The sequence below is a fragment of the Mesoplodon densirostris genome, chromosome 19 (assembly GCF_025265405.1).
Source record: "Mesoplodon densirostris isolate mMesDen1 chromosome 19, mMesDen1 primary haplotype, whole genome shotgun sequence".
In the NCBI taxonomy this organism is placed as follows: Eukaryota; Metazoa; Chordata; class Mammalia; order Artiodactyla; family Ziphiidae; genus Mesoplodon; species Mesoplodon densirostris.
The window spans coordinates 55563687-55578005 of NC_082679.1; the positions used below are offsets into that span (position 1 = coordinate 55563687).

Genomic DNA, 14319 nt, shown 5'->3' on the forward strand with positions numbered 1-14319 from the left:
CTCACTGCGGTGACTTCTCTTGTTGCGGAGCACGGGCTCTAGGCATGCAGGCTTCAGTAGTTGTGGCTCACGGGCTCCAGAACGCAGGCTCAGTAGTTGTAGTGCACAGGCTTAGCTGCTCCGCAGCATGTGGGATTTTCCCGGACCAGGGCTCGAACCCGTGTCCCCTGCATTGGCAGGCAGATTCTTAACCACTGCACCACCAGGGAAGTCCAACCTGAATGCCTTTTAAAATGTAAATGCCCAAGTCTTACCCCCAGGTTACTTAATTAAATTTCTAGAATGAGGCCTGGGAAGTTCTATGTAAAATACCCTTAGGTGATGGTAATGTAGCTCATGATTTAGAAATTATTGTCCTGAGACTTATTCTAGATACAACTTGGCTTTCAAAGGGGATGGGGCAGGGGAGAGAGGACCCTCTTTCCAAGATATGGGAGGTACTATGCCCCTTGGTATATGAAATGGAAATCTGCAAGAATGGTAGACTACCTAGACCTTCTGCCAAGTGGGGGGCTGCCCCAGCCTTCCTGTGTTCCGGCCACATGAAAGAAGAGAGAGGAGAAGTCAGAGAGAGAAACAGGTCTGGGCCTTGTCTCTGGCAGGAAAGCTCCTGGCCCTGGTTCACCTTGAAAGGCCATTTCCTCCAGGGCTCTGATTGTTAACACAGAGAAAGGGCTACTCTTTGTACTGCACACCAGTTTTAGTTAAGTCTGTTAGCCACGGGGATGGAGGATTCAGGCGTACCAAGTGTTCATTTAGAGTAGTGCTTTCCAACATGGCGTATGGGCGTTCTGGTGCAACAGCAGGTGATGTCCTAACCCGTATGAGGCAGAGGCAGCCTAAATCAGGATGCCAAGGCGATGGAAGGAAGAAGAGAAGAGGGGAATAAGGAAACAGGGAGGTTGGGGACAAATGGCCTACAGGATTTCCTTTTCCTAGACCTTGGTGCCTCTTTCTCATCCCAGTTAGCATGCTGGGAACAATCCATGAACATCACTTGTCCATTTTACCAACCAACAATTGTATAAATTATTTTTTGTTATTGAATGGCCTGGTTATGAACTCAGCTGTGTCCATTATGAAACAGAGTTTAGGAAAACACTTAGAAATATTTTGCAAGTATCTCTTCATAGTGTTCAAAGCGGATGCTGGTTGTGTGCACTGGGTAAGGCAGTTTGCCATTGTTTTGCAGAAACTAACAAATAACTGGATACATTTAGAAAAATACGTTCTGGATATTTCTCCTAATGTCTTCTTTGTGCACAAAAATTTGTTGAACAAAAGTCAAGTATGATTCTCAATGTCCAATTCTATCAGCATAGGCACAGTTAAATGGATATAATCTGCCTTTTCTATGTACAAATATGAGTTGGGATTCAAGACCTAAATAATCTTATGGACAGAGAACTTTATCTTAAGCTTAATGATGCTAAATTGAATATTCCTGAGGAACTAGGAACAGTCACTTACTCTCAGTGAGAAATTTTTCTTAGATATGAATTCTGTGAGCCAGTCATAGTGACTATATTTTATTTTTAATTAAAATAAATTTAAATGTTAATACTATTCCGTGGGCTTTTATTTGTCTTCATTTATGGGAAATAATATACATTTTCCATTTACAGGAGTTATAAAAAGTTTACTTTTTAAACAGTATTTTCTTTAGATCACATCACTTTTAATTAAATAAATTTAAATAACACATTTAGGAGAGGTGTTTTGTGCTTACAGGGAAACTCAGGATTATAGTAAATGAATGACAGCAGTTCAAGAGTCACTTCCTCCTGCGGAGGACGAAGGTAAAAATCACCCAGATACAGGGGTGATTGATGAGGTGTTCAGAGCCTCAGCATCCGTGGCGACCACAGAGGAATTGAGGACTTAAGGTCTTATGGGAAAGATAAGGCAGGTGATACATGGAATCTGTAAACAAATTTTTAGTTTCCAAAATAAACCCATATAGGACATATGTAAGTGGCCTTTTCTATCAATGTATCACGTTTTGCAATAATGGGTTCTATGCAGTTAATTCCATAAACTATCTCTTGCATGATGCACACTGCTGTGACAGAATCCTTCCCCACAGTCGGCATATAGAATCCATGCCAAGAGCACTGTTCCTCACTCTCTCTCTCCATCCTAAAGGACTTGGCATTGCAGGCTCCCAACACTGAGGTCCTGTTGCCCAGGAAACACTACCATCCCAGAGGGAAACAGTTATTAAAGAATGAAGACTTATGCAACAAGTCTTTAGGTATCTTTTTTTGGCCGCTCCGCACGGCATGTGGGATCTTAGTTCCCCGACCAGGGTTTGAACCTGCGCCCCCTGCAGTAGAAGCGCGGAGTCTTAACCACTGGACCGCCAGGGAAGTCCCAACAAGTCTTTAAGCATCCTTTATTGAAAAGACAGGCTAAGTGGGAATGTATTGCCTCCCATCTCCAATTCCCCACCTTAAGTCATCCCAGCTCTCCCCATAATTCTTCATTGTTAAATCATTTATTGTCAAACCCTCTTCACGTGTGTCTCAGGGGCCATAACAGAATTCTAAGGCTTAGATGGACTTCTGTTTTTCTTTCTCTGTCTCTCTCTTTTTAAAAATCTTTCCCAGGGTGATGCAGCACAGTGACAAAATAATAACCTTTTAAGTCTGACAGACCTGGATTTGAGTCCTGACCCATCACTCAATGACCATGTGCCCTTGGGCCAAATGTGTGATCTCTGTGAATCTCAAAGTCCCCATCTGCAAAGGGAAGATAACAGTATCTTCCTAACTAGGCTGTTGTGAGGATTAAATAAGATAACATATGGTTGCTTTTATTAATAATATTTTATTAACAAAAGGTAGTAGAAAGGTAACTTATCCGCCATCTATTCCATTTTTCATTATTAACCATAATTTTTATGTCTGCCAAATAGCAATAATTCACTTAAAAATCCTCTTAGATATATTTTAAAAATAGCATGCATAAGTTTTATACATATATATATGTGTATATATATGTGTGTGTGTGTATATATATATATATATATATATATATATCTCACACATGTAGGAAAAAATACTGTTTATTCAGGTCATTTGGACTTACTTTGCCCAGATAGTTTTATTTTTCTCTGGTCTGAAGATTCAAAGTTTCAAAAACCTGAGAGCAATTTGCTTTTTAATTTATTACTTAGTTTTTTTTTCTTTCCCTCCTCCTTTCCCTTCCCTCTCTTTCTGCAAAAAGATTTTCAAGTAGAAAAAAAAAAAGAGATGCAACTACATTTATGGTTTATCTAACTTGGATGATTTCCATAAATAAATGATTACATGACTATTAAGAGTAGAAAAAAAATAATTCAGTATCTCCCTAAGATGGTAAATGTCATGTATTTCATCCCAGCATTTGATGGTTTGTCATTTTCTCATACACAGACAAGAAAAATGATTAATTAATATCTTACCCCCAACCTTTTCTCAACTTTTGGAGAAATTACTCTGAGATTCTTAATCAACATTTATACACTTATATCACCTTGGTAATCACTGGCTTCTCACTAATTTATTCAAGAACTTAACAAGTTTCAAAGACAAACAGAACACTTTATTATAAAACTTATAAAATAATTAAATATTACACATATATTTTGACTTTTCTCTATAACCCATGTTTATTTAGTCAACATTTTTCCTCAGAATTAATATCACTTAGCGAAGCAAGTGAGAACACATAAGAATAGGCTATTAATTAATAAATTAATTCTCCATAAAATAATGATAATTATATAAAGAAACAACTTGCAGTTTTTCAGAGGGCAAGGGGGTGGTGATGTGGCACTATATATATATATTTTTTTAATGATAACATGGCCATTATTCTCGGCCAAGCCAAGGAGATTGAGAGAATATTCTAATCATTATTTCTCTGAGATCTGAGAAAGCATGATTCTAATTAGAAAGGAGCAAAGGATGCTCTAAATGTAACAAACCACTGTCTGGTTGGTTGTGCTGAGCTGGCAAATCCCTGTTTGAATTGAGACTTTTTAAAGCAGTGAAATTGGGTTACATTCATCAAAGACATTGAGGAATCGAGTAGAATTATATAAATATGCCCTTAATAACCACATCTCAAAAAATTACAGAAGGACACAGTCTTGTAAGTTACTTTGGTTTTGGCAAAATACTGTGGTATTTTTCCAGTTGAGCACAATTTTAAGCTCATTAGTGCCTACCAACAGCTGGCTTCTGAACCCTGAAAATATGATCTGAAAGATTATAAAACACTCTTATTCGTTGAAGGGTCTTGGCATATTATGATTTATTAATATTCACATAGCAAGAAGACAGATGGATTTTTCTATTGCTACTGTGACGTTTTTCTTGTTAACTAAATCCTAGGGCAAATTTAAACATGTCAGTTGGTAGGAAAAAAAACCACAAGCGGCCTTTAATTTTCCAAGCATCTCTGATAATACGTAGGGAGCATTATAAATGATGTTTTCCTCTCCTTCAAAACAGGGCTGTTTTGCTGTTTAGCTCCTCTTAGGTTTTTACCAGAAATGAACATCTCACCAATTGTGATGCCCAAAGAGCAGACTTGAGGCTCCTGAGTACTTGTTCGATTAGCACCAAAAATTATGAGGTTGGCAGAGTGTGTAGGGCAACAGTGTTTTGTTTTTTTTTTTCCTTTTTTTCAGAGTGTGAATTTCAATTAAGTGGTGATCTTAACTAGTTCATGTTGCCCTGTTTTCAGAATATTCCTTTTCAAGTTGTGAATTTTAGTCTTGGAGACTCTCTATAAGTAGAATATACTTTAAACAAAATAATAAAAAAATAACACACACACACACACACACACACACACACCCCAAATAAACAGGACATGAAGCTTGCTAGTCCAGCAGCAAGCACAATCACGAGCACCATCTGGTGTTTGTATAACTTCTGGTTTGGGGTGTCCACAGTTGGGTCAAACTGTGAGCTCCAAGGAAGTTAGGCAGTGTGTTCCGTCCACATTTGATTGCTCCAAGTCTCAGTCTTTGACTTGAAGTCTTAAAGGGCCTTTTCAAAACTGACGTGTTGGTCATGGAACCCTCTGAGGTTCACGGTGTGGGGGGGGTCTGTCCCAAAGTTAACAAGCGTCTCACTTTGTCACAATTTGTTCTATCTCATTGTAAGTCATCACTTCTTGCGTGTAACAGTGCAAATCAAAGCTGTTCTCTTTTTGTTTTATGTTTTTGTAAATCAGATTTGTCATCGCTTCCCATTTTCAAGTGCTTCTGAGTACCATGTGCATTGGGGAACTGAAAAAGGAGCCTGTCTGTACTTGAGAGCGGGCCCCTCCAACACTGCGGTCAGCTCACATGTGGTGTGCAGTGTTCAGCTTTCGATGGGAATGTGGCTGGTCTCTCTGGAGGTTGGGAGGTAAGACCCTGGCCCTTCCGGGCTGGAAGGGTGTCAAGATCAGCTCTTCCTTGTGCATGACTTGCAGCACTGTTTGCCATAAAATTTGTGGTTGCAGACACCATGCTGAGGAACAAGATGACACCAGCCGAAGAAATCTACACAGGATGGATCCTCTAAGGTGAGAGAAGACATGCAGCACGTTAGGATAGGTTCTTAGCCTTTTTCTTAAGGTCAGGGCCTAGAGAACAAAGACTTGGGGTCGACTTGCCTTGTGCCCCTGAGTGGTTCTTACATTATACATTAGGACTTTGGTGGGAGGGTGGGGAAAGCAGGATTAAGACACCTAAAGGGACTATAACCATTAACAAAATGTAAACAGGTGGGGGGAAAGTGGGTGTTTGAAAAAAGTCATATCCAGCCTGAGATTAATGTCAGACCCTCCCAAATAACCCGGGGACTACCGTTTTGCCTCCAAGGGACGTACCCTAGAACAGTGCATTAGGGATACCCTGAGGATGTTGTTCAACCACTAGCTCTGCTTCAGAAGGTCTGGGGTGAAGACTGAGATTTTTTATTTCTAACAAGCACCCCAGGGTTGCTGCTGCTAATCCAGGCATGTTACTTTGGGGAGCAATGAACCTAATATATTGGGAGTCAGGAAACCTGGGTTTAAGGCCTAGCTGTGACATTCTGTATAGGTTTAAATAAAATCTCATGGCCAATTTGCAAGTAAGTGAATTTAAGTCAGCACCAATCTTTTCAAACTTCTTTAGTTCTTTAAGATAACAGACCTGATTATCTATTGGAAGCAGAACATTGGGCATCAAAGGGTTTTACCCAAAAGGGCCTCAGGAGATACAGAAAGCACATGAAGTTGTATGTAAATTTTTCTTTATGTAAACATAAATGCATGTTTTAGGAGTTAGGGTTCAGTCATTCTACTGGATTCTCAAGGATTTTTTTTTTTTTTTTGTGGTACTGGGCCTCTCACTGTTGTGGCCTCTCCCGTTGCGGGGCACAGGCTCTGGACGCGCAGGCTCAGCAGCCATGGCTCACGGGCCCAGCCACTCTGCGGCATGTGGGATCTTCCCAGACCGGGGCATGAACCCGTGTCCCCTGCATCGGCAGGCAGACTCTCAACCACTGCGCCACCAGGGAAGCCCAAGGATTTTTGACTTCAGAAATATTTAGGGTCTACCCTATACTCTCATTCATAGCTGGAATTTTTTTCTCTATGAAAGCCTTAAGTCACCCTCAACTCACCCAAAACCACACTCTGCCCACAGGCACCTGATCACGTCCCTTCCGAATTCACCCTTCAGTGGCTCCCCTGTGTGCCTTTAGACATGTCATGAAAGGTTGCCGCTCTTCTGTTTTTCCTGCTGCTCCCAATTTGTATCCTGTCTTCCTGCGATTCAGAACTGCCTACAGTTCCTTCTTCCCTTCCTTAAGACTTGGTTCCTCTGCCTAAAACTCCCTTTTACACACGCACTTCACCTCTGTCTCATAGTAGCTCTAGGGATCCTTTTAACACAGAAATCCATTCATGTCATGTCTCTGCCCCTAACTCTGCCACTGGATCCCATCCACCCAGAGTGAAAGGTATGGTCCTTACGATGACTGACGAGGCCCTAGGATCTGGTTCCCCTAAGACACCTGAGACACCTCCCCTTCATTTCCCTTAGGTCTTTGCTCAGAGGTCACCGATCAGTAAGGCCTTCTCTGACCACCCTATAAAAACAGCAAGCCCCTTGGCCTCCCAGGAAGGACAAACTATTCCCTCCCTTGCTTTATTTTTCTACACTGGATTGACTGGCATTTATCATATTATGTTTACTAACTATCTGGGTCCTCTCTAGAGTGCAAGATCCTTGAGCAGAGATTTTATCTACTTATTTTCACTGCTTTGTTCTCGACATCTAGTGTCTTCTGAGTAGCTACTCAAAAAGTATTTGTTGAAAAAATAAATTCCCTGTACCTCTCATGGCTGAAACAACCAACTGAAACTATACTAAGTGTCAACTTGGGTGTAAGGATGAAATGGAGTTGTTATTTTCTTTCCAATAAGTCCTGGATATATTTTGGAGGTAGAGTCTAAAGGATTTACTGAAAGGTTGGTAAAGGGTATGAGAGAAAAAGAAGAATCAAGAATGACTCTAGGATTTTGACCTGAGCATCTAGAAGAATGGGGTCATGTTTACTGAAATGGGGACCTCTATAGGAGTGGAGGTAGGGCACCAGGAGACTGGTTTAGGATGTATTGTTAGAGATAGAAGCTAGACATGAGATGAATACTTTGCCTATGTGTCTATTTATACATCTTCAAGTTCAATTATTTTTTAATATATACTTGTACAGTGTCTTATACCCCATTAGCATGTACCCTAATCAATCAGAATGTATGTCTGGATCAGTTTCTATTTAGATTGTAGAGATTATCTTCTTGATGCAGTGGAAATACTGGAGGATAAAAACAGACCACTGAAAGCATGGTCCTAACTGCACTGTTTATCATCACTTACCCCTCTCGAGATAAGAATGGAATTTTGACAGGTATCTACAGCTTGTGCTATAAGCTAAACGTAAGTCCCGAAGCAGACGTGAGGGGTCTTACGATGCTATCAGTATAAGTGCTGTGCTGGGTTATAGTTACCATGATCATTACTAGTAGCTTGTTATTCGAGCTTCTTGTATGAGTCAGGTATTTTATTTACACTATTAAGGACGACCCTAGAGTGAGCTTCACATCTTACATGCAAACAACTGACAGATATTTTTGGCTTCATCTTCAAAATACACTCAGCATCCAGCCCCTCCCACACCTGCGACCGCCCCAGTGGAAACTCGTCCCCTCGCCGGACTGTTGGAGCTGCCTTCTGCAAAGAGCAGACAAGTCCTTGTTCTGTTCTAGGTCCCTTGCCCTCTTCTCAGTATAAGTGCCAGTGAGCCTCCAGGTCAGATCCACCTGGACTTCTGCTCTAAGTTCTCTGTTGCCTTCTGTCTAACTCAAGAGTTTTATCTGAGGTCCTTATAGTAACTTACAGGGCCTCCAGGACCACTTTTAGCTCATGGCTTAACCCCCCTTCACTGTATTCATCCTACTCCAGGTGTCTTGCTGTCCTGCCTTGATCAGATTTACATATTCCTGCCTCAGGGCCTTTACATTTGCTGTTCCCTCTGCCAGGAACACTCTCCTTCTAGATGCATACATAGCTCACCTTCCTTTAGGTCATCTTTAGGTCTCTGTTTAAATATCGCATCATCAAAGTGGCCTTGCCTGACTATTCTATCTAAACTGGTTTTCCCACCACCTCTTCAACCCCAATTATTCTCTTGTCATACACCCTTCTTCAGTTTTATTCTCTGCTACTTTGTCATATAACATTGTACATTAATTGGTTGGTTGGTTGTCTGTTTCCAGGTATGAAGGTGAAACTGCCCATTTTGTTCCCTGCTCTATCTACAGTCAGACATCAGAACAGTCCCTGGTTCCCAGTAAGCACTAAATAGGTAAGTATAAAGAACTGAATTACCTTATTTAACTCTCAGTAACCTTTTAAGGTAAGCATTATTTCTCCATTTTATAAATAGTTCAGAAAGTTTAAAACCTGGTCCGTGTCCACACAGTAAGTGGCACAACGTGGACTCAAATCCATTTTTTTCCCATTATTAATAGATGCATGTTTTATTAAAGGTATAAAGACCAAAGATTTGTAACTTTAATAATCCAGATTCTTATTTTAAATTCACCAACATTATTTATTTATTTATTTATTCTTTTTTTTTTAACCTTTTTTTTCTTTTTTTCTTTCTTTTTTTTTTTTTTTTTCTTTTTGCGGTATGCGGGCCTCTCACTTTCGTGGCCTCTCCCGTTGCGGAGCACAGGCTCCGGACGCGCAGGCCCAGCGGCCATGGCTCACGGGCCCAGCCACTCCGCGGCATATGGGATCCTCCCAGATTGGGGCACGAACCCGTATCCCCTGCATCGGCAGGCGGACTCTCAACCACTGCGCCACCAGGGAGGCCCACCTTTTTTTTCTTTTTAACATCTTTATTGGAGTATAATTGCTTTAAAATGGTGTGTTAGTTTCTGCTTTATAACAAAGTGAATCAGTTATACATATACATATGTTCCCATATCTCTTCCCTCTTGCGTCTCCCTCCCTCCCTATCCCACCCCTCTAGGTGGTCACAGAGCACCGAGCTGATCTCCCTTTGCTATGCGGCTGCTTCCCACTAGCTATCTATTTTATATCAATCCATTTTTATGAATCCAGAGTCCTTACTCCTTTTATTGTACAGTGCTGCCCACGCATCCCCCTCCCGACTTGAAGACGTGAGGACTTCCATGAGGAGTAGCTTGTTAGTATTGTGTGTCTAGTCACCTCCAACTTCATCTCACTAGTCTGCAGTCCAGGCATCTTCCAGACTGCTACCAGTTACAGGGCAGTGTGACCAACAAGTGTCTGGGGGTTACAGCCCAGGGCTTTGCTCTTTTCTGAATAAGGCTTACACATAAAATATGTGTAATACCAAGTCATAGGGTTGGTCCCCAAAGTGGAGATCCAATGAATACATCCAGGTAAAGCATCCCACAGTGATGATGGTATGAGGTGAATGCCCTAGACCGGCTGCCAGCATGGCGGGGAGTGTGAGGGATGTCACACCTGCTTGGCTGTCCTGGAAGACAGGATGGAGGAAACATCTGCTCTGGGGTCCAGTATGAGTTACTGCAATGCCTCAAAACTTCCAGCTGACTGTCAGTTCCTTGAGGACAAGACTGTATCTCTGAAACTCTCACAGTGCCTAGCAGAGTATGCAGCCCCCCACAGGGGTCTCAGAGAAGATTCAGAGAACTGAAACCTCTTCCCTGTATCCCCGCGGGAATGCTTACTGCCCACTCACAGTTCCTGAAAACTCAGGGCCGAAAATACACTCAAATCACTTCCCCAGTGGGCATCCAGCCAGCAACATAAGAAGGAAGACTTCTGGGCAGTAGTGTGTGCATGCCACCCTCCTTACCTTGGGGATGGGAATGGGAGAACTGAGAGGAAATCTCCAACTTAGTAAGACTATAGCCCCCATTTTTGGCCAGGGAGAAACACCTGGGCTTGTGTCCTTCATATTTGCCTTCTCATTTGACTCCTCTTTCTAAAAGGAGACCTGACTCAGTCAAGAGGCATGGAGAGGAGTCCCTCTTCTAGGAAGCCTTTTCCTCCTTTTTCACTTCGCACCATCCCTGCAAACCAGCTAGAGCTCACTGCCGTCACAACGCTAGGGATGTTCCACCTGTTTTATTTGCTGTGGTGTCTTTCTCCTCTTTTGAGACACTGAGCTCCCTGTGGCTTAAGAACAAGACCCTGCCATGTTCTTTTATCCCTAGAAGAGTGCTAAAGGTAAAACAATAGTACTTAACACACAGTCTTTTATTTATACACTCCTGTATTTGTTCATTTAACACGTGTTGAGCACCTACTCTGTGCCATGTGTGGTGATGGGTGCACAAAATCATAAACATCAATAGCCTCCCCCCCACCTTGCCCCTAGCATGCCTCTTGACTCTCCCCACCTCACAGTCCTGCCCAGGAAATACGTGCTCTTGAGTATTTTCAGGATTGGCCACTGGCCTTTGGCCTTTCTGAAGTACTGAGGGGGCATGCCCTTTATTTGTGGCCTTTCCAGGCTGAGCCTTTGTATGTGTGGGTTCATCTGTGGCCAACTGACTAAAGCGTGAAAGTGAAAAATCACCGATGGTGAGGAAAGGAGTCGTCAGTCTGGGAGTATATGACCACTTGCTTCTTCCCCTATAAGCTTTCTGCTGAGAAAGGCTGCAGGTTTGTAGGATTCTGACATTGCCTTAGAGGTGATCTGGCTCTGAACAACTGCTATATTATTGGTTTTCTTATCTTGTGCAAACCTCAGATAAGAAAGGAGAAAGAGCAGAGGAGAGAAAATTGATGCCTGGAGCTAAGGCTATAAGAAGGAGATAAACAACAACATCAATTTAGAGATGGGAAGTGGTATGGACAGTGAAGACGAAGTGAGTAACAGGCCTGAACCTGATTCACCGCAAATTGGAAAACCTGGGGTAAGAGATTGGACAGTTTTCAAAAAGCTGTGATTGGATAAAGAGAAAACTCAGCAGGTACACGATGGAAAATGATTCTTGGGCACAAGGAAATCTGATTAGGCTGAAGAAATACTTCCTGGTGTTTGTCAGATTACTTTAAAATACGATGGACTAGTGAAGAACAATATGGTTCACTCAGACAAGTGAATTTCCCATTTTTCCATCAGCACTCACTGTACTTCATTTGACCTAACTTGAACCAAAAAAAAACATTCAAGGTGTAGTGCTAGGATAATGCATATTCACTGCAATTGTAATTTATCTGTCGCCTCGATTAAAATGTAAGTTCCTAGAGGGCAATTCTTGTTCACACTTGCATTCCCGTGGACCTGCATAATCTCTGGCATACGGTGGTTACTTTGTTCAACTTTTTTTTTCTTTCTTTTTTTAAATGTAATTTTTATTTGATATTGCAGTATAGTTGATTTACTATGTTGTGTTAGTTTCAGGTGTACAAAGTGATTCAGTTATACATATACATATATCCATTCTTTTTCAGATTCTTTTCCCATATAGGATATTACAGAATACTGAGTATAGTTCCCTGTGCTATGCAGTAGGTCCTTACTGGTTCTCTCTTTTACATATAGTAGTGTGTATATGTTAATCCAAAACTCCAAATTTATCCCTCCCTCCCCATGTTTCCCCTTTGGTAACCGTAAGTTTGTTTTCAAAGTCTGTGAGACTGTTTCTGTTTCGTAAATAAGTTCATTTGTATCATTTCTTTTTTTAGATTCCACATATAAGTGATATCATATGATACTCCTCTTTCTCTGTCTGACTTAATTATCATGATGAGCTCTAGGTCCATCCAGGTTGCTGCAAATGGCATTATTTCATTCTTTTTTATGGCTCTGGCACATGGTGGTTACTTTTTTCAATTTAAATTTAGTTTAAGAAACGGGCCTTGCAGCATTGCCATTTCATCCTTTCAAAGTAAAAATTAACGGCTAAAATGCCATTAATTGTAGAATTAAATGTTCCTTGCATACCCATGCAAACAAGATCATTCTGAGCAGGAACGTTCCTGGACTTGTGCCCTGTACACCTCTCAGGAGTGCTCTTCACATAGACTTTGATGTGCATGGCACCCCCTAGAGTTGTGCAATGCATAAGCTGTGCAATCAAATATGGTAGGCTTTTGAAAAATATTCCAAAGAGCAGTAAAACTGACTGGCACGTGGGGTCCTTTACCTCTCTTTCCAGGAGCTGGACAGAAGTTTGTATTACAGGCTCGCAGCACTGGAGGCTTCTGCCGGAGCGGACAACTTGAGGAAGGCCGGCCCTGATGAACACAGTGGACTGATCGGGTCTGGACCCCTCCTCCACAGGTCACCGTGCACTGCAGAAAAGGGAAAAGAGGAAGGAGTCAGGAACAATCGGGATGGTGTCCTGTCTGATGTCGGTGACATCAGATAAAAGGAATCCCCAGGCTTCATGACATTGCCAAGATGCCTGTCCATAAAACAGGGATTGTCCAGAGCCAGGCACAATGTGCTCGTGGTCCACTGAGTCTCTTGTAACACATGGGAGCCATGTGATCTGATTAAAAGGCTCTTAAGCAAATGCTATCTATCTCCCCCAACAGTGTGTGTCTCCCGGTTAAGTGACTCATAAAGAAGAGAGCTTCCAGAAATATAGAAGCTGCTGTAAGAATGCAGAAACAAATAGAGACACATCTAGGCAATTCATCACAGTATTTAAAGAATTCCAGGCAATCTCTGCAGATACGATAGTGGAGGGGATAGTTCAAAACTTGGACAGCAAAAGAAATAACTCTCCGAGACAGCTTTGGAATTATGCCCTCTGTGCCCAGCTGAATTCTGAGTTAGCATGGTGGATATGGTGCTTCCTAGAAGTCAATTATTTCACTGTCCAACTAAAGTTAAAAAAAAAAAAAAAGACTAATAAGGACTGTCAAGTTATTTTTTTCCAGGCACACATATAAAGATATCTGTGCCTGGAAAACAAGAAAATATTATCAGGGGAAAAGATAGCCCTTTAAATAGATTTTTATATGTATTTTGCTTTTAAAAAATTCACTACATTATCCTTATTATTTTTCTTATTTTATTGTGGACAGGTGAGGACTTCATCTTGGACAAGCATCACTATATGGATTGGCATTTGAGAGGAAAAAATACGTTGAGGTAAAGAGTATGAGTTTTGGAATTAGCCCCAAATTCAAATATAGCTGTATTAGTGTTATCAAACCATTTAAACCAGAAGTTGGCAAACTCTGTTTGTAAAGAGCAAGAAAGTAAATATTTTTATTTGATTTACAATATTATATTAGTCTCAGGTGTACAACAGAGTGATTCAAAATTTTTATAGATTATATTCCATTTATAGTTATTATAAAATATTGGTTATATCCCATGTGCTGTAAAATATGTCATTGTAGCTTATTATATATACAGTAGTTTGTACCTTTTAATGCCCCTCCCACTCTGTTACTGGTTTGTTCTCTGTATTTTTTACATTCCACATATAAGTGATAACAAACAGTATTTGTCCTCCTCTATCTGACTTATTTCACTAAGCATAATACCTTCCTGGTCCATTGATGTTGCTGCAAATGGCATTATTTCCTTCTTTTTTATGGCTGAGTAGTAGTCCATTATATACATGTACCACATCTTCTTTATCCACTCATCTGTTGATAGGTACTTAGTTTGCTTTCATATCTTGGTTATTGTAAATAATGCTGTTATGAAAATTAGGGTGCATGTATCTTTTTGAATTAGTGTTTTCATTTTCTTTGGATACATACTCAGGAGTTGAACTGCTGGGTCATATGGT

The 14319-nt window shown here is 41.1% G+C and overlaps 1 protein-coding gene across 2 annotated transcripts in view; it reads right to left on the reverse strand.

Moving 5' to 3' along the window:
- Positions 1-5444: 5444 nt before the first annotated feature.
- The window catches only part of ADAMTS18 (ADAM metallopeptidase with thrombospondin type 1 motif 18), a 163909-nt gene continuing 155034 nt past the window's right edge, over positions 5445-14319 (reverse strand). For both annotated transcript variants that reach the window (XM_060083773.1, XM_060083772.1), the window contains 2 exons: positions 12712-12859; positions 5445-5560 (listed from right to left, as the gene is read on the reverse strand). In XM_060083773.1, coding sequence (XP_059939756.1) covers positions 5445-5560; positions 12712-12859 — 264 coding nt within the window. The remainder of the gene's footprint in view (positions 5561-12711; positions 12860-14319) is intronic.